This window comes from Sinocyclocheilus grahami, unplaced genomic scaffold (genome assembly GCF_001515645.1).
Source record: "Sinocyclocheilus grahami isolate Dianchi unplaced genomic scaffold, SAMN03320097.WGS_v1.1 scaffold597.1, whole genome shotgun sequence".
NCBI classification, from domain to species: Eukaryota; Metazoa; Chordata; class Actinopteri; order Cypriniformes; family Cyprinidae; genus Sinocyclocheilus; species Sinocyclocheilus grahami.
Window position 1 is genome coordinate 75,350 of NW_015505776.1, and position 24,165 is coordinate 99,514.

General features: G+C 37.3%; 2 protein-coding genes across 4 annotated transcripts; both read left to right on the forward strand.

Annotated features, from left to right (window-relative positions):
- Positions 1 to 1,831: 1,831 nt before the first annotated feature.
- Positions 1,832 to 14,467, forward strand: LOC107557296 (voltage-dependent anion-selective channel protein 1). 3 transcript variants are annotated; one of them, XM_016240675.1, is made up of 9 exons: positions 1,832 to 1,955; positions 2,677 to 2,746; positions 4,257 to 4,306; positions 8,316 to 8,468; positions 8,557 to 8,609; positions 9,490 to 9,717; positions 10,896 to 11,046; positions 11,924 to 11,981; positions 13,626 to 14,467. In XM_016240675.1, exons 1-9 carry the CDS (start codon positions 1,917 to 1,919, stop codon positions 13,715 to 13,717), a joined length of 894 nt encoding a protein of 297 aa, XP_016096161.1. In that variant the 5' UTR covers positions 1,832 to 1,916; the 3' UTR covers positions 13,718 to 14,467. The 3 variants fall into 3 exon arrangements, with proteins under 3 accessions (XP_016096161.1, XP_016096162.1, XP_016096163.1); XM_016240676.1 differs by lacking the exon at positions 1,832 to 1,955 and adding an exon at positions 1,960 to 2,013; XM_016240677.1 differs by lacking the exon at positions 1,832 to 1,955 and adding an exon at positions 2,060 to 2,580.
- Positions 14,468 to 18,463: 3,996 nt separating this feature from the next.
- On the forward strand, positions 18,464 to 24,159 carry cunh5orf15 (chromosome unknown C5orf15 homolog). Its single transcript, XM_016240678.1, has 3 exons — positions 18,464 to 18,602; positions 20,218 to 20,834; positions 23,480 to 24,159. The coding sequence occupies exons 1-3, from the start codon at positions 18,482 to 18,484 to the stop codon at positions 23,609 to 23,611; spliced, it is 870 nt and encodes a 289-aa protein (XP_016096164.1). The 5' UTR covers positions 18,464 to 18,481; the 3' UTR covers positions 23,612 to 24,159.
- The last annotated feature ends 6 nt before the right edge of the window (positions 24,160 to 24,165 follow it).

Consider the following 24,165-nt stretch of genomic DNA (forward strand, 5'->3'; position numbering starts at 1 on the left):
ATGTTGAGTGTGAATATTTCAATAATAATAATATATATAAAAAAAATAATAAAAAGCTTTCAACACAATTTGATCGGAAAAATGTTCATAAAAATGCACAGCCGCTGTTATTTCATGGGCAAAGTTAATTTGAGCTAAATATTTAATTACGATATTGAAAAAAAATAAAATTGCTAACGCATTATAAAGTAATATAACTTCGTTTGAACTACATTCTGAAGCAGTCACGTGGTTTTCAGACGTACGACGCTTCAAACGTCATAGATCACGTGCTTTTGGCAAGACGAATCAAGCTCGATGCAAGTGTTGCCAAGTCCGCGGTTTTCCCGTAGAATTGGGATAGCCTACTTTAACACTATTACCGCGGGTTGTTTTTCATGTCCGCGGGCTGCGACCCCAATAACGTGATATTTATCCCCTAAAATGCTAATTTGACCAGGGGGACCCACCACAAAACGTGTATTTTAACCCCCCCGAACATGATTTTCCCGGAAAACCTGGCAACCCTGTATACAGTGCTCTGATGTGAAAAGTGTTGTTGTTGTTGTTTTTGATACAAGCTTCAGAGCTTCAATGTCCAGCATAACATCACTAGCCTACTGTGTTCTTGTTAGCAATGGTTACCTCCAAAGAAACACGTGCAGCCATCATGTCAAGAAGCGCAGCAAAGAAGCCACTTCTCTCCAAGAAAAACCTCAAGGACAGACTGGAATTCTGCAGGAAGTACAAGGATTGGAAAGCGGAAGACTGGTGCAAAGTTATTTTCTCTGATGAAGCTCCCTTCCAACTGTTTGGGGCATCTGGGAAATCGATGGTTCGGAGAAGAAAAGGTGAACGCTACCATGAGTCCTGCGTCGAGCCAACAGTGAAGCATCCTGAGACCATCCATGTGTGGGGTTGCTTTTCAACCAAAGGAGTGGGCGCTCTCATAACTCTGCCCCAAAACACTGCCAGGAATAAAGAATGGTATCAAAACGTCCTGCAAGAGCGACTTCTTCCAGCGATCCACGAGCAGTTTGGTGATGATCCGTGCATTCTCCAGCATGATGGAGCACCATGTCACAAAGCAAGAGCGACAAAGAAGTGGCTCGAAGATCATTGCATTGAAACTTTGGATCCGTGGCCAGGCAACTCCCCGGATCTCAGTCCCATAGAGAACCTGTGGTCAGTCCTCAGAAGGCGAGTGGACGAGCAGAAGCCCACAGATCGTGATCAACTCCGAGAACTAATAAGGCAAGAATGGATGGCCATCAGTCAGGATTTGACCCAGAAGCTGATATCCAGCATGCCAGAGCGAATCGCAGAGGTTATGAAGAACAAGGGTCAACTCTGTACATTTTTTTGCCAATAAAAGCCTTTAAAACTTATGATATGCTTATCATTGTTTTTCAGTATACCATAGAAACACGTGGAAAAATAATCTACAAATACTGAAGCAGCGGACTTTGCAAAACGCAAAATGATATATATATATATATTCAAAATAATTACAACAACTAAATAATACATTAAAATACAATAAATAAAATTATAACAATGATTAAAACAATTATTACAATTTAAACAGACAGAAACATTAATAAGAAGTAAGCAAATAAATAAATATTTCCTTACAACCTCATAAAAGAAAAAAAAAAATCCAGATGTAGTTTCATCTCGAGGTGTTGCATAAATTAAACTACAATAAAAAAAATAAAAAAAAACTAGAAATAGAGGGAGACATTAATAAGAATAGGTAAGCAAACTATGCCCCCCCCCTTTCCCTTTACACACTCCTGTACAGTAGGTGGCGATATGCAATAATTAAAAGTTGCAAAAGCTCAGAAAAAGAAGAAGATGTGCAATCCGCTGAGATGAGGCTCGAGATTATTCTGCAGGCGTGGCGTTACGCTCTTGCGTAGTTCTCTGCACGTCGCATGCTCTCGGCTGAGTCCTGTCCTCACGACTTCACACAGGTTTGTTCAATTGCACGACCTTCGTCCTGCGGTGAACGTCAAAGCCCGGGGCTCTCGCGTGAGTCTGTAGTGAGTGCGGCGGCGATGCGGCGCATTAACGTCGCGAGCGGGGCCGGAATCACTCGTTAATGCTACAACTGATGCATTTGCCGCATGTGTGAATGTGCTCCGACCGCATGCTAGCGTGATCAAACGCGCACGGTTAAACTGCATGTATCCTGCGCTCGTGCGACTCCTGTCTCACGAAGTATTGCAATATTGCATGAGTGGAAAGGGCTGATTGTGTGCTCATCTGTCTGCTCTGATAGTGGCCTAAACCTGCGCCATCGAGCTCCTCATCTCCTTCACACGCAGATCAGAGTTTGCATTGTGTTCTGCTATTTCGTTTGCATCCAGTTTACTCAGAGACTCGCATGCATCGTGTATGGTGTGCTGAAGGAGCAGGCCTGGCTGTGATGCATGGGTGGGATGCAAGTAGTCCTCTGTCCGCCAGCATCTGGCCATTTTGCGATGATCAGCATCGGCTGGTCACAGTATAATGTGGGTTTTCCACATGCACAGATACTCGAAAGGCAGGCGGGATGTCATGAAAACGCAGTATGTTCCTCACTAAGTGCTGAAGAGGGTCAGTGGGTTTATATGAGGTTGATTGTGATTTGCTGTGTGCTGACTGTTCACTTGACCTCTGGTTGACCTTCACCTCACTCTCTCTGTGTTTCAGACAATGGCTGTTCCTCCAACATATGTAGACCTGGGCAAGTCCGCCAGGGACATCTTCACTAAAGGATATGGTATGAGTTCATCTGGTTTTATATTAGAGATGCATACACGCACAATGCACACGCCGCACATAGTCGGATTAGAGTTACTTTTTTTACTGATTACATATTATTCATAATTTATCGATTCTCCCTAATTACATAAAATGTGTAATGTAATGGATTACAACACTGACTACAATTTGTGTCATGTAATCTGGAATCAGTAATGGATTACGATATGTTAGTGTCTGCCCGTTATAAGCCATGATCCTATAAACATTGATCTGAAGCAAAAAAGCATCTAAATATCAAAGACAAGAGTGTGACCAGCTTTAGTGTGAGGGGAAAGAACTACATTCCCATGAAGCATTGTGCACGACGTACTCAAAATATCAGTAGAGAAATGATGCATATAGTCTCTGTGCGAGTGCATGGAGACTCGATGACTTCATTCACAGTGCTTTGTGTCAGTGGGCGGAGCTAAAGAGTTATTTTGGCATGATTTACGTATTTCGCTTCTCTGATTGGTGAGAAGAATCATGGGTAATGTTGTTTTTTTCCCACCAGGAATTCCGCTGGCACACGCTTGAGGTATTCAACCAATCACGACGCACTAGCTCACTGGCCAATCAGAGCACACCTCGCTTTTCAGACCGATGAGCTTTGTAAAAATCGACACGTTTCATTTCATTACACCAAATGCACAACATAATGTTCTTTTTAGCAACATCACATGACCGCTTTAAATCAATGCGATAAACGAGTTAGCTCAAAAGTAATCAAAAAGTAGTCTGATTATATTACATAAAATGTGTAATGTAATGGATTACAACACTGACTACAATTTGTGTCATGTAATCTGGAATCAGTAATGGATTACGATATGTTAGTGTCTGCCCGTTATAAGCCATGATCCTATAAACATTGATCTGAAGCAAAAAAAGCATCTAAATATCAGACAAAAAGACAAGAGTGTGACCAGCTTTAGTGTGAGGGGAAAGAACTACATTCCCATGAAGCATTGTGCACGACGTACTCAAAATATCAGTAGAGAAATGATGCATGGAGACTCGCTGACTTCATTCACAGTGCTTTGTGTCAGTGGGCGGAGCTAAAGAGTTATTTTGGCATGATTTACGTATTTCGCTTCTCTGATTGGTGAGAAGAATCATGGGTAATGTTGTTTTTTTCCCACCAGGAATTCCGCTGATGAACACGATTATTTAGAAAATAAACTGAAATCATCAGTTCTGATTGGCATACGCTTGTCGAACCGTCGATTAACAACATTGTAGCTCACGGTAGGTCTGTTTTAATGGTAAATTATAAGTTAACCTTAAATGAATTCCCCTGTGGAGAAAATGAATGGGATTTTTTTTTCTTTGGGAAGCCGACTTTTGCGCTCTATTAAAACTCCTCGCAGCAGACAGGGAAAAACTATTTCACACTAAAATAAAATATTATGAAATGATTTGCCGTTGGCTGTGTGAAACTGCGGATCGGTTTCTGCCATCAGTGATGTGCAATGTGTCATTTGCAGGTTTTGGTCTGATCAAGTTGGACTTGAAAACGAGGTCAGAGAATGGATTGGTAAGTAGCCAGTGGATTTCAGTCCAAACTTGATGAAATATTGATGTGATTTCTGTCCAGATGTCATTGAAATCATACAGTAGAAACACTACTGATGTCACGTTTTGAAAAGCCAGAATGTTTCATGTTTGCTCTTGATTTGTATAGATAAAATGTCTCAAGGCTGTAAAATACTGTACAGGGAAGCCTGTCATTTGGTACATTACTGTAATATTTAAGGTTAAAATTAACAACAGAGCCAAAATTTACTTGCTTTTTTTCCCGATAGAATAATCAACACTCAAAAAGATATATAAAAATGTTTTAATTGCACATAAGGAAGGTTGTATATTTAGTTACTGTATGTTTCTACTCCAATTTGTTGTTGAAATAATAGTAAATTTAATTAGTGGCTGTAATAGCTTGTTTTCATGAGAGATTTATTCAGACTTGCATATAAGCATAAATACAAAATAGATAAAATATTACTAACAGGTTGATTAAAAATAAAATGTATATGTATTATAGTGTTATATCAGTGTTATTTTTGAGATCCTATTATATAATATTTTTAATTAGTGTTTATTTTCTCTTTTAATTGTAATTTTAGTTAAAGTTGTTTTTATTTATTTTTTAATGTCTATATAATTTTTATTACTTATTATTTCAGTTTTAGCTATTTTAGTACATCAAGGTAAATGTACTAAATGTTGCTTTGGCAACTTGCTGAAATTAAACATTTTTAAGTTTCTTTCATATTTTTTATTTCAGTTAAAGTTTATTTTAAGTAGCTTTTCTTAATGGTTTTAGTTTTTGTTAACTATAATAACCCCGGTGCATATATTTAGCAAAATGCATCTTTCTAGAGCTATTATTTTCTTGAAAAATAGACAGAATTTGAAAGCGTTGTTTCATATCAAAAGTAGTGGTCGACCGATATTGGTTTTTTGACAGCCGATGCCGATATCTTGGAAAGCAGGGTGGCCGATATAATTGTATTTATTTTAATTAATATTTAAGAAATTTGAAAGCATTTGAAAATGGATTAAAACATAAATTTGTAAAATAAACATACTTATACTTTAGATGACAAAGTATTTTTTACAAATTAAAAAGGAAGTAAACAACTGAGCACTCAGTAGGCTATTCTGGGAAGTTTGTGTGCATTGGGAATCATATTTTTTCCAAATAAAGCCAATGTAACACTCATTTTACATACAGCACACAGTGAAAATGTCATGAACATGACAGTGGGCAAATGCATAAAGCGCAGCATAATTTGAAATCACGAATTTAATGTTTAAAGCATTCATTTTGCACGGACCGAAAGTCACGCAGAGAGCATGCGATCATGCAGGATACAAATGCACACTTCACAAGATCTCACAGCTGGATTTGACTAAGTTTACAAGGTTTTTTTTTGACAGCCGATGCCGATATCTTGGAAAGCAGGGTGGCCGATATAATTGTATTTATTTTAATTAATATTTAAGAAATTTGAAAGCATTTGAAAATGGATTAAAACATAAATTTGTAAAATAAACATACTTATACTTTAGATGACGAAGTATTTTTTACAAATTAAAAGAAGTAAACAACTGAGCACTCAGTAGGCTATTCTGGGAAGTTTGTGTGCATTTTGAATCATATTTTTTCCAAATAAAGCCAATGTAACACTCATTTTACATACAGCACACAGTGAAAATGTCATGAACATGACAGTGGGCAAATGCATAAAGCGCAGCATAATTTGAAATCACGAATTTAATGTTTAAAGCATTCATTTTGCACGGACCGAAAGTCACGCAGAGAGCATGCGATCATGCAGGATACAAATGCACACTTCACAAGATCTCACAGCTGGATTTGACTAAGTTTACAAGGTTTTTGATGTTTATTAGACATTCAAAGATTTGTTTAAATTATATAAATGCGTATTTGCTGAATGCTGACAGCAAACAAGAAAGTATTATAATGTTTGCCTTTCTATTACTAACAATATAAAAGCAATCGTTATAATACTTTTTGTATACATTTTAATTCCTTTGTTTAACAGTTCTGGCTGATTATTAGACAGACTTCTATCCATATTAGACAGAACTGTTAACGACGACGGCGAACAAGAGGGAGAATGTGAGCGGTGTGCGCTCAGGCGCTGCTGCTCTCAGCGCCGTCAAAATAAAAGTCCGGCATGCCTTCATAATAAAAGATGTGCCTCAAATGGAAAAACGTATCTGCCGATATTTGAAAAATGCCAAATATCGGCCGATATATCGGTCAGCCACTATTCAAAAGTGATGCAACACAAAGCTCATGGCGATTATTGGATGGATGGCAGGTGCTACAAATAATGTTAGTGAAGTTCTGTTCATCAACGGAAAACAGTATAGATTAAAAGATCGATCTTGGAATTTTAGAATCCATATAGTTGCATCAAAATGAAGATGGATTAATTGATATTGTCAGCCCAGCCTTATCAGAGATAATAACCCAAAACTACATGATCGCTACAATGGACAGAATGAATCTGTGGCCCTCAGAAGCAGATAGTGACCATCAGATGAACATGGAAGTGCACCACGTTTTTTCATACTTGTTTGCACTAATTGACCCATGGATGTTTATCTTGGAAAGGCGTGTGTGTGCGGATGTCCTCGTCTAACTGTAGCTCTGCAAATGCTGTAATCCATATGCAGACTGAAATATGACAAAATGATTAGAGTTGTGTAATTTTGAGTTATAGACAAGTGTCAACTAAATTGAATAGTACAATGCATTTTATATGTGACCCTGTCTGTAAAATCCAGACTAAAGTCTCAATCTAATTATGAGTTCAGATAACAAGCATCAAAGTTTGATTTCAACCATTAATTTCACTATGATTTCAATCTTTGACATGGCCTTACTCAGTCAATATTAAAGATATAAAGGTTATATTTTCACAGAATGTTCTACATCGTTATGAAGTATGTAGAAAAAAGTAAATCACAAAAGAATGACTTTAGCTGGGTTTTCACAGGCACTATATAAAACATATATAGTTTTAAAGGAACACTAAATTAGATTTTTTTTAAAAACTTGAATCCTGGACATTTGATATTTAACAAAACTGAAAATTATGGCAATTTTATTTACATGTATTTTCAAATAGCAGATTTTTTTGTTCTGAATTCTTACAGTGTGTTCACACAAAGCGCGAATTTAATTATTTGCGCAAGTAGATTACATACAAAGACGCGAATAGAGGTGAATTCGCGACGCGTTTGCCACGAACGTGAGATATTCGCCTCAATCGCGTCTTTCGTGCAAGTTCAAAAAGTCCAATCAGCGAAGAGCTTATAGGCACGTCTGGTTGAATCAGACAATAGAAGAGAGCATTATTGCAGCCGTCTGTTATTATATAGGTCTGGAGCATGGAAAACAATTAAAATCAGTTGTAGTGGTAGTTGTATTTTATTAGCATGGCTACAGAGATGCTGCTATCAATAATAAAAATAATAGTAATATCAATGTATATATACAGTAGTCAAATTTAATGCGCACATTAATACAGGATCCTAACGTTATTCATCCTCCTCTGGATGGTTCTGTGAACCCAGACACATCGGCGTTTGGCTTTCCATTGTATTTGGGACTTTTTGACAATAGGTACAAAAGAGCGATTGTAGTCATCTCCAGCATGGTTGATCGCACTGTTTTTATTCGCGCGAGTGACACGAAAAACATCTCGTGAGTAATCTAGAGCGAGTGGCGCGATGCGCATATTCGCTTCGCGTCTGGTGTGAACGCACCATTAGAGTGCAGATATCCAGTTTATAACCGTAAGGCTAAAGGAACACCAAATTCAGTATTCATTCTAAAATGTAAAATTCAAAATACAGAAATTCGGATTGTACAGAAAGTGGGTCAGAGGTCAAGCTTCTGGGTTAAACAGGAAAGAGGGTCTTAGAGGAGTTGAACGTTGCATTTTCGCTCATTTGAGTTTCAGTAATTCTCAGCATGTGACGCATCTGTTCTCCTGGTGCTGTAGGAGTTCAAGAGCTCCGGATCGGCCAACACCGAGACCAGCAAGGTAGCAGGAACACTGGAGACCAAGTACAAGTGGGCAGAACACGGCCTGACCTTCACTGAGAAGTGGAACACTGACAACACTCTGGGCACGGAGATCACTCTGGAGGACCAGGTACCAGACCCGGAAAGCTGAGCTCCACTTGATTGGATATGAATTACATTCTTGTCATTTAACACGAGTGCTGCTTTCTTCTCCTCAGCTGGCTAAAGGACTGAAGTTGACGTTTGATTCCTCCTTTTCTCCGAACACTGGGTATGTGACTTGTTCACTATGTACAGCACAATTAGTGTCGCTGTAGTGATGTTTGGCATTTCCAGTATAGATGTAATATATAAAGGGAAGGATGCATTCGTTTTTGGTTGTGAGTCTAGTCTAGAACTGCACAGTTTGGAGAATTGCAGGTTATTATTATTTTAATATAATTTATTTTCTCTGTCCTAAAAAAGACAAATTCACAATTTACAAAAAAAAATCACAAATTGTGATTTAAAATGCAATAAAATTTGCAGGCATTCACAAATTTTGTGATATGCTTTATCTCAACTGGTTTGCTCATGGGACCCACATTTTCCCATGGTCATCAAGCCGAGACCCACTTTTTTGTTAAATAAATTTGCTTTTTAATTAGGTTAGTATGAACCAACACAGACATTTAAATGTATACAAAATGAAAATTTCGTCTGAAAGAAGAAAGTCAAATACACCTAGGGTTAGCAAATCATGGGGTCATTTTCATTTTTGGGTGAACTATCCCTTTAAAGCTTCTCTTGCATTGATAAGCACCTCTCATTAGAAGTTTGTGAAGACGGTTGGTGTGTGTTTCCAAACGCATGTTAAAACGACTCATGTTCATGTGGACGCACCGGGGATCATGAGCTGCTGACGTGTAAATGAACACAGTGCTGCGCTCCACTCGGAAACATGCATATATTTATTGAATTAAATCTGTCTAGTGATTTAATAATCGCGCTAAGCCTTATTGCATTTTCAGTTTTGATTAGTTGTGCAGCCCTAGTTAAACAAGCACATGAGAATATCAGGCGATGACTTGCGTTCAGTATTGGGGTTTTTCACACAAACTCCGCACAGTTTCCTCTGACGTTTCACTGGCTTCTCTCATGACTTCCCATAGAAAGAAGAGCGGGAAGATCAAGAGCGGCTACCAGCGCGAGCACATCAATCTGGGCTGTGATGTGGACTATGACATCAATGGCACCGCGGTGCACGGAGCCGTGGTCGTGGGCTTCGAGGGCTGGCTGGCCGGGTACCAGATGACTTTCGAGGCTGGGAGGAACCGGGTCACCCAGAGCAACTTCGCTGTGGGCTACAAGACCGACGAGTTCCAGCTCCACACAAACGTGTATGTACCAAACGCAAAATCATCAGACCTACGCTAGCGAGTCTGTTGTCTGTCTCAAGGTTGGAAAGCTGGGTTATTTATATATACGTTTATTCCCCGGCGATTGGATTTGTCAAGGGCTTTGCAGCAGGAAGCAGCATGCTGATGTCTGGTGCTTGTTTATATCGTTGAAGCTCAAATCTTAAGGAGTTGTGTGCAGTTGTGTTTAGGGCTGCATATAACAAAGACACACTGCAATCTTCTTAATAAAAATATGCAGTCAAAAATTTAGTTTTTTTTTACATTTATATTCTTGCATTAAAAAACGGCAAGACACTGAATAAAACGTTTATTTTTATTTTTTTATAAAATAGTGTTTCCTTGTAATAAATAAAAATGTTTAAAAAAATGCTGCAATTTATTTTATAACGTCAAAAAATTATTTTTATTTAAACCTTCCATAAATTAAGACTTTAAAAAGGTCTCAAGTTGGAACAGAAATTCTTAAAATTCATAGTCATGGCATTAAAGTATGCATGCTTTCTCAGTGGTTTATTTTAAATTTGTATTTTTTGCAATACAAATATCTAAACATCTTGAAAGACGTCTCCAAGACCCTCTTTCCTGTTTAACCCTGAAGCTTGACCTCTGAACCACTTACTGTACAATGTGATTGAATTCCATTTTAGAATTTAGAATTTGGTGTTCCAAATTTCTTCATCTTGAAAACTCGAAGCTTATTGTTAAAAACGGAATGCTTGGAGTCTAAGAATTCAGAACAAAAAAATCTGCTATTTGAACATTCGTATCTATAAAATTGCCATAAAACATCCTACTTTTATTTGAGATGCAAACTGAAGATATAAAGTCTTGCTTTCTGAGACTCTAAACAAAATTAAGTGAATTTATGCTTAAAACAAGAACAAATATCTGTCCGTGAGGAATGAAAACATTCATAAAGCCTGCAGAAACCCTGTGTGTTTTCCCTTTTGTGGATCTCAGTTGATTGAAACGTGTTTCGAGTTGAAATATCCTTTGGAATAGAAGTATAGTCAATGTTGTTTTGCATTCTTTTATGTGATTTAGTGAAATTGATTGTTGAAAACAAATGATCATCTAGTTGATGAAACAGTGTACTTTTTGCATTGCAGTGCATTTTATTAATTAAAAGATGTGTGCGATGTGTTTTCAAATCGCAGGAATGATGGAACAGAGTTCGGTGGCTCCATTTACCAGAAAGTGAACGATAATCTGGAGACGGCGGTCAACCTGGCCTGGACCGCCGGCAACAGCAACACCCGCTTTGGCATCGCTGCCAAGTATCAGATCGATGCCGATGCTTCCTTCTCAGTAAGCTATCATTGCCGCTTTTAGTTTTTGACCATGCTGCTTTCACTGATCAAGGCAGTCATTTCTCCTGGCATAATGATGTAACCCAGCACTAAAGGCCTCGTTGCACCAAACCTTAACTTTTGTGCACGTGAAAGAAACAACAAGAGTGTTAATGAATAGCACACATTCACAACGTGATGTAGCCAAGCAGAATGCAATGAGAATTTAATCTGAAATTCAAAATGTGAGTGCAATAAGTCTGGTAACACTTTCCATGAAGCCTGTATTTATAATGCATTATAAGGGTGTTGTTAATGCATTATAATGCATGCATGATGCCTTATAAACAGCCTGTTGTATCATCTGATAAATGAACATAACAGTTACAATGCATTATAATACTAACCTATTTGTGGTTATAACTTTTACGAGTATGATGCATTGTAACACCAGATGAAGAAGCCTGCATTTATAATGCACCATAAGAGTATTCTTAATGCATGCTAATAAAAAAACATACAACATGTTGTATAATCTCATGAATAATCATAACAACAGTAATACGTGTAATGCACATGTAAACGGAATCGCATTCAGATTGCAACTTTTAGGGGTCATGTAAGCAGAACTTTCCGAATCTGAAATCGGATTGGATTCATTCCAATTAGCAAATGAATGCACGTAAACATACCTAGTGTACACACCATAGCCTAAAAATGACGAGTTTGGATGAGATGTTGTTGTGAAGCATGCTCCGCTAGGAAGAGCCTGGTCTTCATGATGTTCAGCTGGTTATGAAAAATAAGCCCATGCTTTCTGAAAGGGCTGAAATGTAGTGCTGTTATGTTTGTCGTCAGTGACTTTTGCAGTCAAGCATGTTTCGTCTGTCTTGCAGGCCAAAGTGAATAATTCTAGCCTCGTCGGCCTGGGATATACTCAAACCTTGAAGCCTGGTGAGTATGTGAATCAGGTGCACAGAGTTTATTAAACCTGTTTAAATGCATATGCAACCGTTTAAAGCTCCACTCCTGCTCCTGGACGGTCACTATCCTGTAGAGTTTAGCTTCAGTACTAATTGAACCCAGCTGAAGCAACTAATCACAGTCGCAAGGATTGCTAGGAACTTCAGGGAAAGTGTGTTTGGGCGGGTTGAGGCTACGTCCACATTAATCCAGATACATTTGGCCTTTGGTCCACACTAGCTACGTTTTCATGACCCTGTTTTTATGCACATTTTGAAGTATCGCTTCAGAAACGCCAGATTTTGAAGAAAAAAAAGTTGAGTTGGTTTTTAAAAGAGTTAATGCGGAAAAATGGGAGATGGAAATGCATTTGCCCTATAAATTCCTCTATGCGCATTAAAAACGTCTGTGCAATGAAACCAGCAGACGGATCTCATTGCACGGCATCTCAAATGTTGTTTTGGTCGTTCTGCAGTGCCTGAGCTAAAGCCTGTCGTCAAAGTATTTCTGTATAATCGCCTCCCACAACTGTCTTAACACGATTGCGTTCCCAAACAGCAGCATCCACCTCCGAAAGCGATGAGTGCATTTATTGTGCTTCATCTGCTCGCTTTTCCCAGTGGCTTCTCCTACTTTTCATAGCGATATTTAGTGGCAGTTTATCAGGAAGTGACGATTTAGTTCTCTTTGACTCGTTGGATGGAAACAGTGCTTATTCGCAAATGTTTCACGCGATATTCCAATTTTGCGCATAAGTTAAATTCGCAACTTTGGATGGAAACATAGCTATTGAGAGTCTTTGAAGATGCTTTCTCAAGTGGATACAGTTGAATAGTCTGTTTTCATGTTGTAGTTTTGAACGTGAAAACAGAGGCATTCAAAATGATGATGCATGTTGAGTCATGTGACACACGGTGTAATCCATAGATATCTACGCTTGTACTAGCATTGTTGTGCCTGATGTTCACTTTCATAGTGCTGCTAAAGATAAATGTTACAATTGCATATTACATTCCTGCAAAGATGGCAGAATACTTGCTTGTGATTGCTATCATGCAGCAAAAGATGACAGCTGCTTTTTAGACCATACATGATTAAAAACAAATTTTTTTTTAAGTGTCTTCTGCTCACCAAGACTGCATTAATTTGATCAAAAATACAGTAAAACAGTTGTTTTATTATTTTCATGTACATTAGTGGCCAAAAGTTGGGAATAATTCAATTTATTTTTTTAATCCATATTCTCGGTTTCCAGAAAAATATGCAGCTCAACATTTAAAAGAATCAGAAATGTTTCTTGAGCAGCAAATCATCATCTTAGAATGATTCTGAAGATCATGCGACACTGAAGAAAATTCAGCTTTGATCATAGAAATAAATTATATCTTAAAGTACCATAAAATAGAAAACCATTATCTTAAATTGCAATAATATTTCACAATATTATAGTTTTTTTTCTGTATTTTTAATCAAATAAATGCAGCCTCGATGAGCAGAAGAGACTTCTTTAAAAAAACGTTTAAAATCTTACTGATCCCAGACTATGGCAGTGTATATGCCGTTCTGTTGTTTTCAGTCAGCTCTCTTGGATGTGATCGTTCCTTGTCTAACTTTTCCCCTCTTCTCTCGGTTCAGGTATTAAGCTGACCCTTTCTGCTCTTCTGGATGGGAAGAACATTAACGCAGGTGGCCACAAACTGGGTTTGGGCCTGGAGTTCGAGGCATAGGAAGCTGAAGAGTGCAATAATCCTGGCTTGATTTATTTATTTATTTTTGAATACCTACCCTCACCTTGTTCCTCTTAGATGCCCTGGCCAAGGACACGCACTATACTCTTGTCAAACAATGCATTAGTGATGGCTCACTTCTTCAGAGAGTGCAGCAAATGCATATTTACTAGGTCACACAGAACGAAAGAAGAGCATTTAGAAATGGCTCGAAAAATGTATTTTCAATACACTCAACATTATTTATTACAGTGTTGATCATGACAGAATAGTTTAATTTTTGGGAAGCGTCTAGAAATGCAGACGTTTGCATCAGACAACACTAATATTAGGTCACAACATTCCTGATCTACGCTTTTCACCCCGACGAAGCTTGAACGAAGGGACCCGTGTGTAACAGATGACACTCAGAGGGCTGCTGTAGGAGCCCTTCACGTCTTTAGTTGTAGACACCAGACTTTTGGGTGCGTTTCGTGTTTTTGTCTCGTCTGTGTGAGTGAAACCACATGTGTATCTCGTCCATTATGGTTTCTCCGCTGCATACTGCCTGTACCTTTGATGGCAAAACTCTTTCAGCTCTCCCTGAACTAAAGGAGGTTGGAAACCAGCTTCTGACGTGTATTGGGGAGAGCAGAAAAGATCTGAATGAGTGGATGCAGTCTTCCGTTTTTAAATGTAGGATTAGAATACTGTGGGTTTGGCAGTATGGATACTTTCATTGAATAAAACATTTCAACTCGGACCACACTACTCAACTGTGCAGTTTGGTGTCTTACTATGAAAATCAGTCTTTTTGCATATAATAACTAATAGTAGTTTTTTCCTTAAATGTGCATTTGTAACTTTTATAAACAGAAGTTGAGTTAGGTACTCGCTTACAGTGTGCCATTGTCTGCTTTTTTTGTCAATGTAAGATGCATACACATTTATTCAAGGTGTTCGGACAATATGCTTTGAGCATACTTTTAAAGAAATATACTCTTTTTACAAAATTAGTTTTTATTTAATATATATATATAATTGTGATGAGCACAAAAAGCTTTATAAATCAAATTAATATCCATTGTATTAATACTATTGATGAAACCACAAGGCTGGCATGGAGCTATGTGTAATTACAACATTAATGGTAACTTTTTTTTTTTAATGCTTTAACTCCTTTAGTGCTTTTTGGAAAAAAAGTTAAAAAAAAATTTTTTTTTTTAGTAAACGCACAGCTGATATTCGTCAAATTTTGGTTTTTTTTTTTTTTTTTTTTGTCAATGTAAGATGCATACACATTTATTCAAGGTGTTTGGACAATATGCTTTGAGCATACTTTTAAAGAAATATCCTCTGTTTACAATTTTTTTTAAATATATATATATAAAATTGTGATGAGCACAAAAAGCTTTATAAATCAAATTAATACCTATTGTATTAATACTATTGATGAAACCACAAGGCTGGCATGGAGCTGGCATCTTTTTAATGCTTTAACTCCTTTAGTGCTTTTTTTTTTTTTTAGTAGAATAGTAGTAAACGCACAGCTGATGTTCGTAAAATTTTGAGTGATGAAAAGCAATATTTCTGAAAAAAATCAAGTATTTATAGATTCTCTAGATAGTAGTGAATTAGTGAGTAAATGATCTTGGACCTTGCCAAATGAAGGTATCTGAATAGAAAGGATTGCTGCATACTATCGGTCCTAAATAGTAATCGAAAATAGAATTAGTGTGTCCCAAATCGTAGTATGTTGAAATTAGTATGCCAAAGTTTCCCGGATGGTCTACTACTAAAGATTACAATTCGAAGTGCAGATCGATGCACACTCTTAACAGCTAATATTGCTCACAACACTGCGCGCTGGACGAGGATTCGATTAGAACTACAAACACGCGTTAAAAAACTACAAACATGGCGGATATGCGAGCCCGACGGACAGGGGTTTGAGTGATAAATAATATCTAACCTGAAGAAAAAATATTTATGTAATGTTATCAGCGTTATATTTCATCTGCAGCAACCTTGTAAACTTTTATAAAGATACGTTTGGACATTACATTTTATTTAGCAACTTTTCAGACTACCCGAGCAACTTTTTCTTCCAAAAGCACCTAGCAACAAATTTAGCTATTTTAAAATTTTATTTGGCTACTTTTAGCAACTTTTGATAAGTGACTCGAACAATAAAATGCACACATTTTCCGTCTAAATTTCACAAAAAGAGGAAACCAAAGATGCCTAGCAGTACACGCATCACGCGAATTAAATTATTGCTGTTTGCAATTGTTCAATTTGATAATAATAATAATTTAATAGTTGTTCATTTATGATACACCTTGTTGTACCTGTGATTGTTGATCAGTTAGTACACTGTAAGAAAAATATCCTAATTTTCCAGGACATTATCCGTTGTAAACCCTGTAACCCGAAACACAAAATACAATGCGTAATTTAAAATGCCGGTAAAAACCTGTGAATTATTTTCTTTTCTTAGAGTGTAGCATACTGACTACTAATACACTGCTTAAAACTAATTGTTCAGAATGTGTAGTTTTACTAGTTCACTAGCTAATAAAAAAACTTGTAATCCTTCAAAAATGTGTAAGTGCTTGTTCAATAATTCAATGTTGCATATAAAAAGTTATTTATATTTTAACATTATATTATGCATTTATATTATTTTACGAACAAATCTATAATATATTTTTTTACTGAGATTTGATGTAGTGACACAATTTTTGCATCGTGATTACGTAATGACGTCATCACGCAATGACATCACAACGTCATTTAGCAACTTTTAGCAACAAATCGACCTTCCGTTAGCAACTTCCCCTGAAAATTAGTTGGCAACACTGGGTCAGAGCCGTTGAGCTCGGTAAAGCCGCATTTGACAGCAACAGTCTAATAGATTACCCCCTAGATTCAATATGAAACTCTAGTACAGGGTTCCTCAAGTCTTGCCCTGGAGGGCCAATGCGCTGCAGAGTTTAGCTCCAACCCTGATTAAACTCACCTACCTGTGATTTTCTAATGATCCTGAAGACATCAATTAGCTTGCTCAGGTGTGTTTGGGTTAGAGCTAAATTCTGCAGGAAAGTGGATTTCATGGGCCAGATTTGAGGATCCCTGCTCTAGTAAAAGAAAATAGTGATCATAATTGTGCTGAGGCTGTGTAGTTTTAAAAGTGTTTAATATATGCCGACTCACGCATATGATCTGCTCCGTGCGATTGCGTCTCTGGACCGGAGCAAGTCCGGATCAGACTGTGTGCGCTGCCGCGGTTCGCGTGACACAACGTGAAACCAGACCTCATTTGCACCAATCGAAAGCATATTTACACTATCTGAATCGTTCCCTATCACCTACATTGTACACTAGTGATGTCCGGTTCGCAAACAAATCGTTCGATTTAACCGGTGAACCGGTTGAACCAGTTCACCAAATCGGGCTGAATCGTTTGAAACGGTTGACGTCTCCAGTAAGCATTAATCCACAAATTACTTAAGTTATTCACTTTTTAACATGGCTGACACTCCCTCTGAGTCTAAATAAACCAATATTCCAGAGTAATTAATTTACTCAAACAGTACACTGACTGAATTGCTGTGAAGAGAGAACTGAAGATGAACACGAGCAGAGCAGCGTGTGTGCAGCGAGCTGGGTAACGAAGGTACACGGTCACTGTTGGAGCGGTTCTCGTTCCCGAGTCAAGAACCGGTTGCATCGGTTTTCGGATCCCCAGTACACTGAATCGTTTCTTTCAGACGCGTCCAATTGAGAACCAATAAGCTGATGATATTGCGCATGCGTGTAATTTTTCAAGAGGACGAAAAGCATGTTATAAGTGCGATAATATAAATATATTTTATTTTAGTTTTTTTCTTTAAAAGATGAATGTATCTAATCTGTGTAGTTTGTTCAGTTGAAGATTATGTTAGGATATAGGCCAAAGGGGTTTGTCAAGGAAGTTGGATAATAATTAAGACTCTAAAAACCTGTGAATTCTTTTCTTAGAGTGTAGCATACTGACTACTAATACACTGCTTAAAACTAATTGTTCAGAATGTGTAGTTTTACTAGTTCACTAGCTAATAAAAAAACTTGTAATCCTTCAAAAATGTGTAAGTGCTTGTTCAATAATTCAATGTTGCATATAAAAAGTTATTTATATTTTAACATTATATTATGCATTTATATTATTTTACGAACAAATCTATAATATATTTTTTTACTGAGATTTGATGTAGTGACACAATTTTTGCATCGTGATTACGTAATGACGTCATCACGCAATGACATCACAACGTCATTTAGCAACTTTTAGCAACAAATCGACCTTCCGTTAGCAACTTCTACGGTGGCCGAGAAGTGCAAAGCAAATCACAATTCTGAAAACAAAATAAGAAATTACAAACGCAAATGCACGTCTAAAAAACAAAATAACAATTCAGAAAACACAACGACAAATCAGACAAACCGGAAGAGGTAGGTATAGTTTGAGACAGCGCCATTGGTTTGGGATTACTCACCGCTGATTGGACGAGACATCTGTCAATCAACATATACAGAGAAGAACCAGCCGAAGTGTTTTCTGACTTGTTATAATGTTTTCTGAATTGTTGTTGTGTTTTCTGAATTGTTATTTAGTTTTTTAGACTTGCATTTGCAATTTGTTATTTTGTTTTCAGAATTGTGATTTGTTTTGCACTTCTCGGTCACCGTATACTTCCTCTGAAAGCTAGTCGGCAACAGTGGCACGGCGCATGCGCACTGACGATGACAGCGCTGAAGATGGCGGTGATGCGGAAGACGGGATTCGGCGACTACGCAACATTAATATTCGCAGTTTTACTGTCACTGCAGATCGTTTCTGTGAGCTGCGCATCGGTACCGGCAGGTTAGTGGAGGATGTCCCTCTAAACATCAACAGGATGTCATTTATTATGTCAGGATGCCATTTATTTACCGAAAAGAGCCCGTGTTCCGTGTGAATGAACCCCACGTACTCTTCAAACGTCTTTCTCGTCAAATGTTTGTGTCTAGGAACCGATAAATGTCACGTTTACAAAATATTATATAAATATTAACCCGCACAAGCCTTCTAAGTGTTGATTGTAATACCGGAAGTGTCGTGTTTTTGTGTGTGACGTGGTCAGTTTCGCAGCTGTCACGCTTCCGTAAACACCAGAGTTATGAAACCTACCATACGAGTTTACACAAATCTGTTTATATCTTTTAATTCGGACAGAATTGCAGGCTTGCATAAATGTACGCTGTCTCTCCTGACAAATTAGGTTTTTAAAAAATTCCATATTAGTCGTAGTGTTTGATATTGCAGCACTGGAAACACATGTAACATGAGATCAAATGAAAATCTGGTTTTGGTTTCAGTGACTACAGATCATCTTGCCTCGTGTTGAGGGCGGTAATAGTTTATTATGCCGTTTATAAACACTACACCTAAAATTATGACATAATATTCATCCAATCACTTGTGTTACTAATGAATCATCCCCGTTCCACTCGAAGGAATCTATAATGCATGCTTTAAAGGGGTCATATGATGCTGTTTTAAAGATCATTATTTTGTGTATTTGGTGTAACAGAATATGTTGACGTGCTTTAATGTTCAAAAAACACATTATTTTTCAAATAAGATATGTGGGGGCGTGTGAGAACGAGCCGTTTTAGGGGGGCGTGGCAGAGTCTTAACTTTGATAAAGAATATCTCTTTGGTTTAGACCCCAAACTGTGGCTTTTATTCATTCGCAGGAAATAAATGTACAGAGCGTAGTAACTGATTGCATCTAATCTGGATTATGTATTTGCAGACTGCAAAAATTAAGTACTTGTAGTTAGATTGTATTGAATTTTAAAATACTTGTAATCGGACTACATTTACCTTATTATTAATTACATGAGTACATATTAATCATTAATCAGATGACTATAATTACACAGAAAACTGAGAGACCACACAACATTTGACCACTGGATTTACAGAAATCATTTCAGTTTTAATAAGCGTTTTCTCAACATTGCATCAACTACTAATAATGAACACGTTCATTTTTATTTGAATGATCACTCAGTGGGTTATTTATTATGTATTACTGTCTTTGGAAGTTTTTTGTCTTTCAAATTTTTTATATATTTTTATGATGAAATTAAATATTAGCATTTAATTAACCTCTCAAACCCACTGCAGTGCCTTCATGAACCCCAGTTTGGGAAACCTTGGCGTAATGTAATGTTTAATGCACAACGGATGGAATACATTTTCCATTTTTTTAATATCATTATGGCACAAGATTATCGTATTTAAATTAATGTGATAAATGAGTCCGGTCAAAAGTAATCTGATTATATTACCTATAATGTCTAATTTAATGGATTGCGTTACGAACTACAATTTTTATCATGTATTTTGGAATCAGTAACGGACTACAATTTGTAAGTAAACTAAAGCATCACAGTAATTGCTCTTAATGTGGCTTGTTTTTTATCCACAGCTGGTGTGGCTCAGGTGACCGTAGGCAATAAAAGCGAAACCATCATTATAGAACCTGATAAGAACACATCAAGCATCCAGAACGGCAGTCTTCAGAGGGAATCGGTCGAGTTGATGAATGTGACGGCAGCTCCCGCTATCATCAGCACCAAATCAGCAGACGCTCCTACCGTGCCACCTACGACTGCTGCCGCAGACCTGCACAAAACCACTCCAGACCAGCTCACATCCACCAAACACAAACCAGCAGAGCCCACCACTACGCCTGCAAACAAGCCCACCACCGTCTCCACCCCCGCAGCTGACAAAACAGAGAGCACCTCAGATTACATGGCCGACCGCACGTCTCCAGGAGCAGACATGGGCTTTGGAGACGACGATGATGATGATGAAGATGGCGAAGATGGTGATATTGATGAAAACTTCAGTGACATTAAGTCACCTCAAGACAGCGAGGGAGTGAAGAAAAACCATTACTCCCCTGAAGAAATAAATGTTCAAATCAAAGACACAACCATCTACACCTCTCAGGATGAAGACTCCCACTTCTTCTTTCATCTGGTCATCATCGCCTTTCTGGTGGCCATCGTGTACATCACCTACCACAACAAGAGGAAGGTAAGCTTCACGTGTCCACGGGCTTTAGTTTGATCTAATTGCGTTTACTCTAGATAACCACAGTAGTTTGATCACATTTTGACATTCGATAGGGAAGCATGTAAAGAAATGCCATTAAATGTGCTGCGTTAGGGCTGCACGATTAAATTAAATCAATGCATTTATTTTTTTTTTGCATGCACCAATCATCCTAACAAGCTCATAATGAGAAGCACTGTAGAAGGGCTCCTGCGGTTTAATGTCAAAATAAAAGTTAGATGGTGTAATGTTTAAAAATGTAAAGAAATTAAGACAGTTTTACAGTTGTAATGTAAAATAAAATTGTTTTTTTACATTTATTTTTATAGTTTACAATAGCAATATTTCTTGTTTTCCATTTTTTCTATTTGTATTAAGTCGTAGCAGTAGTATTAATAATGATACTAATACTACTACTAATAATTATTATTATAATTTCATATCCATAGTGATTATATATCACAAAATTTTAGCCAATTTGTGCAGCCCCACAAACAAGCAAAGCAATCCTGTTTTTAAATGCCATTTTAATTGGCAATTTCTATCCAAAAAATTGCAATAATAAAATTGTTCCCCTCTAATAATTGTATTAATGTAGTGTGTAAAACATATAATATATTCAAGGTATTACTGAATTCAAATTATTTGTGTGTCTGTATATATTCATAAAGAATTCATTTTTTTGTGCAGTTGTATTTAGGGGTTCAAGCACGCAGTGCTGAAACCCTATTGTAATTGTAAGGATTTTTATTATTATTATTATTATTATTATTCTTCCCTAAAACTGAACGGGCAGAACAAACCGTAAGGCCTAGAGAGCTGAAACTTTGTCAAAAGGTAGTAGTCTTGCTCGCTACTCAGGCGCAAAGAGCCGGCCCAATCGGCCAATAGGGGGCGCTACAGCGATCAAAAACACTTAAGTGCTAATAACTCCTAAACCGCTTGCCGTAGACTCCAAAATTTTACATATTTGGAATCCTTGGGTCAACGCCAATTAAAAATCACACACACACACACACACACACACGATGCGCAAAACTCTGCATTTGAACAGTCAATAGCAAATACTTAAACTAATAACAAAACAGTAGCTGATTCAGAAGCGGCAGGTTGTCATAGCAAAGTCAGAATGACCTCCTCTCCTAGCTTCACGAAACGCTCGTCCATAAAATGCATTGCTGTTCTGTTGTAAGTAATCTTAAAGATTCCTAAACGCATCTACTTCCGGAAGGCTTTTTTTTTTTTGCTTTCGCACTGAAACACAGCGTCTCCCTGACATGCTGCTTCAACACTAACTGCGGTTACTGAAACCACGCCTTCTTTCTTTGCGTGCACATTTGGGCGGCATTATGTAAATATTTCCACATAGTGATGTAGATATGTGGGGGCGTGTGAGAACGAGCCGTTTTAGGGGGGCGTGGCAGAGTCTTAACTTTGATAAAGAATATCTCTTTGGTTTAGACCCCAAACTGTGGCTTTTATTCATTCGCAGGAAATAAATGTACAGAGCGTAGTAACTGATTGCATCTAATCTGGATTATGTATTTGTAGACTGCAAAAATTAAGTACTTGTAGTTAGATTGTATTGAATTTTAAAATACTTGTAATCGGACTACATTTACCTTATTATTAATTACATGAGTACATATTAATCATTAATCAGATGACTATAATTACACAGAAAACTGAGAGACCACACAACATTTGACCACTGGATTTACAGAAATCATTTCAGTTTTAATAAGCGTTTTCTCAACATTGCATCAACTACTAATAATGAACACGTTCATTTTTATTTGAATGATCACTCAGTGGGTTATTTATTATGTATTACTGTCTTTGGAAGTTTTTTGTCTTTCAAATTTTTTATATATTTTTATGATGAAATTAAATATTAGCATTTAATTAACTTTATTATTATTATTATTATTATTTATATATAATTGCTCTCAGAGCTACAAGGCCTGAATCTCAGACAGAGTTTATAAGAGTTAATAAGAAAGTATATTTATTACGGTCAAAAGTAAATAAACGTTTTTGCCCTGTTGTATCGGAAATCGTATCAAATATAATTTTTTTATTGTTAAGGTATTGTATCAAAGTTAGAAATGTGAGTATCGTGACAATACTGGTTCACACATGTGTGACCCTAGAGCACAAAACCAGTCTTAAGTGTCAATTTTGTGAAATGCATCATCTGAAAGCTGAATAAATAAGCTTTCCATTGATGTATGGTTTGTTAGGATAGAACAATATTTGGCAGAGATACAACTATTTTAAAATCTGGAATCTGAGGGTGCAAAAAAATCTAAATATTGAGAAAATCATCTTTAAAGTTGTTCAAATGAAGTTCATAGCAATGCATATTACTAATCAAAAATTAAGTTTTGATATATTTATGGTAGGAAATTTACAAAATATCTTCATGGAACATGATCTTTACTTAATATCCTAATGATTTTTGGCATAAAAGAAAAATGTATAATTTTGACCCATACAATGTATTGTTGGCTATTGCTACAAATATCCCCCAGCGACTTAACACTGCTTTTGTGCTCCAGGGTCACATATATATGTGGTATGAGTGACCTGTGATCATGATGGACCTCTGCTCTGTATGTTTGCAGCTGATGCTGCTGGCTCAGAGTCGCCGCTGGCGGGACGGTTTCTGCTCACGCGGGGTGGAGTATCACCGGCTCGACCAGAACGTCAGCGAGGCCATGCCTTCGCTCAAGATGACCAACGATTACATCTTTTGAAGGAATGCAAACAGCTGATTGTCCACACATGGTGTCTTATTTAATCAGGGGAGGAGAGATTGTGCTTTAGTAATTTGTTTGTGTGCACTCTTCAGATGGTCTTGTTCACCTCTTCTAATTCTTCTTCTTGTTCTTCGGTGTCTATAAAATCAGACGGTTTTGCTCTAAATATAATCATTCTTGAAGAAAAGCAAATTAAGTTCTGTCCCTGTAAATATTTAATTATAAAGCTGCTGTCTGTCACATAGGCCTAGATCAAAATACCGGTGATTATTGTGACTCCATCACGTTTGTCTCTGTGTGCTGTGAAGGTGTGTTCAGCACAGCCATGCTTCTCCAGTGCAGCGTTAAGCGTGTGTGTGTGTGTGTGTGTGTTTGCTTGCTCTGCAGTCTTTATGTTTGGGTTATGACTTCAGTGAAGTTGTTTTATATGAGCCGGCTCCACTGTTGCCAAAGCTTGGGAGATTTATGGGAAATTAGCAACTGTTTTTGTTTCCTTTTTTTTTTTTAATTTTCTTTTTTTATTCACTGCATGTGAGCGTTGCCCCATCTCA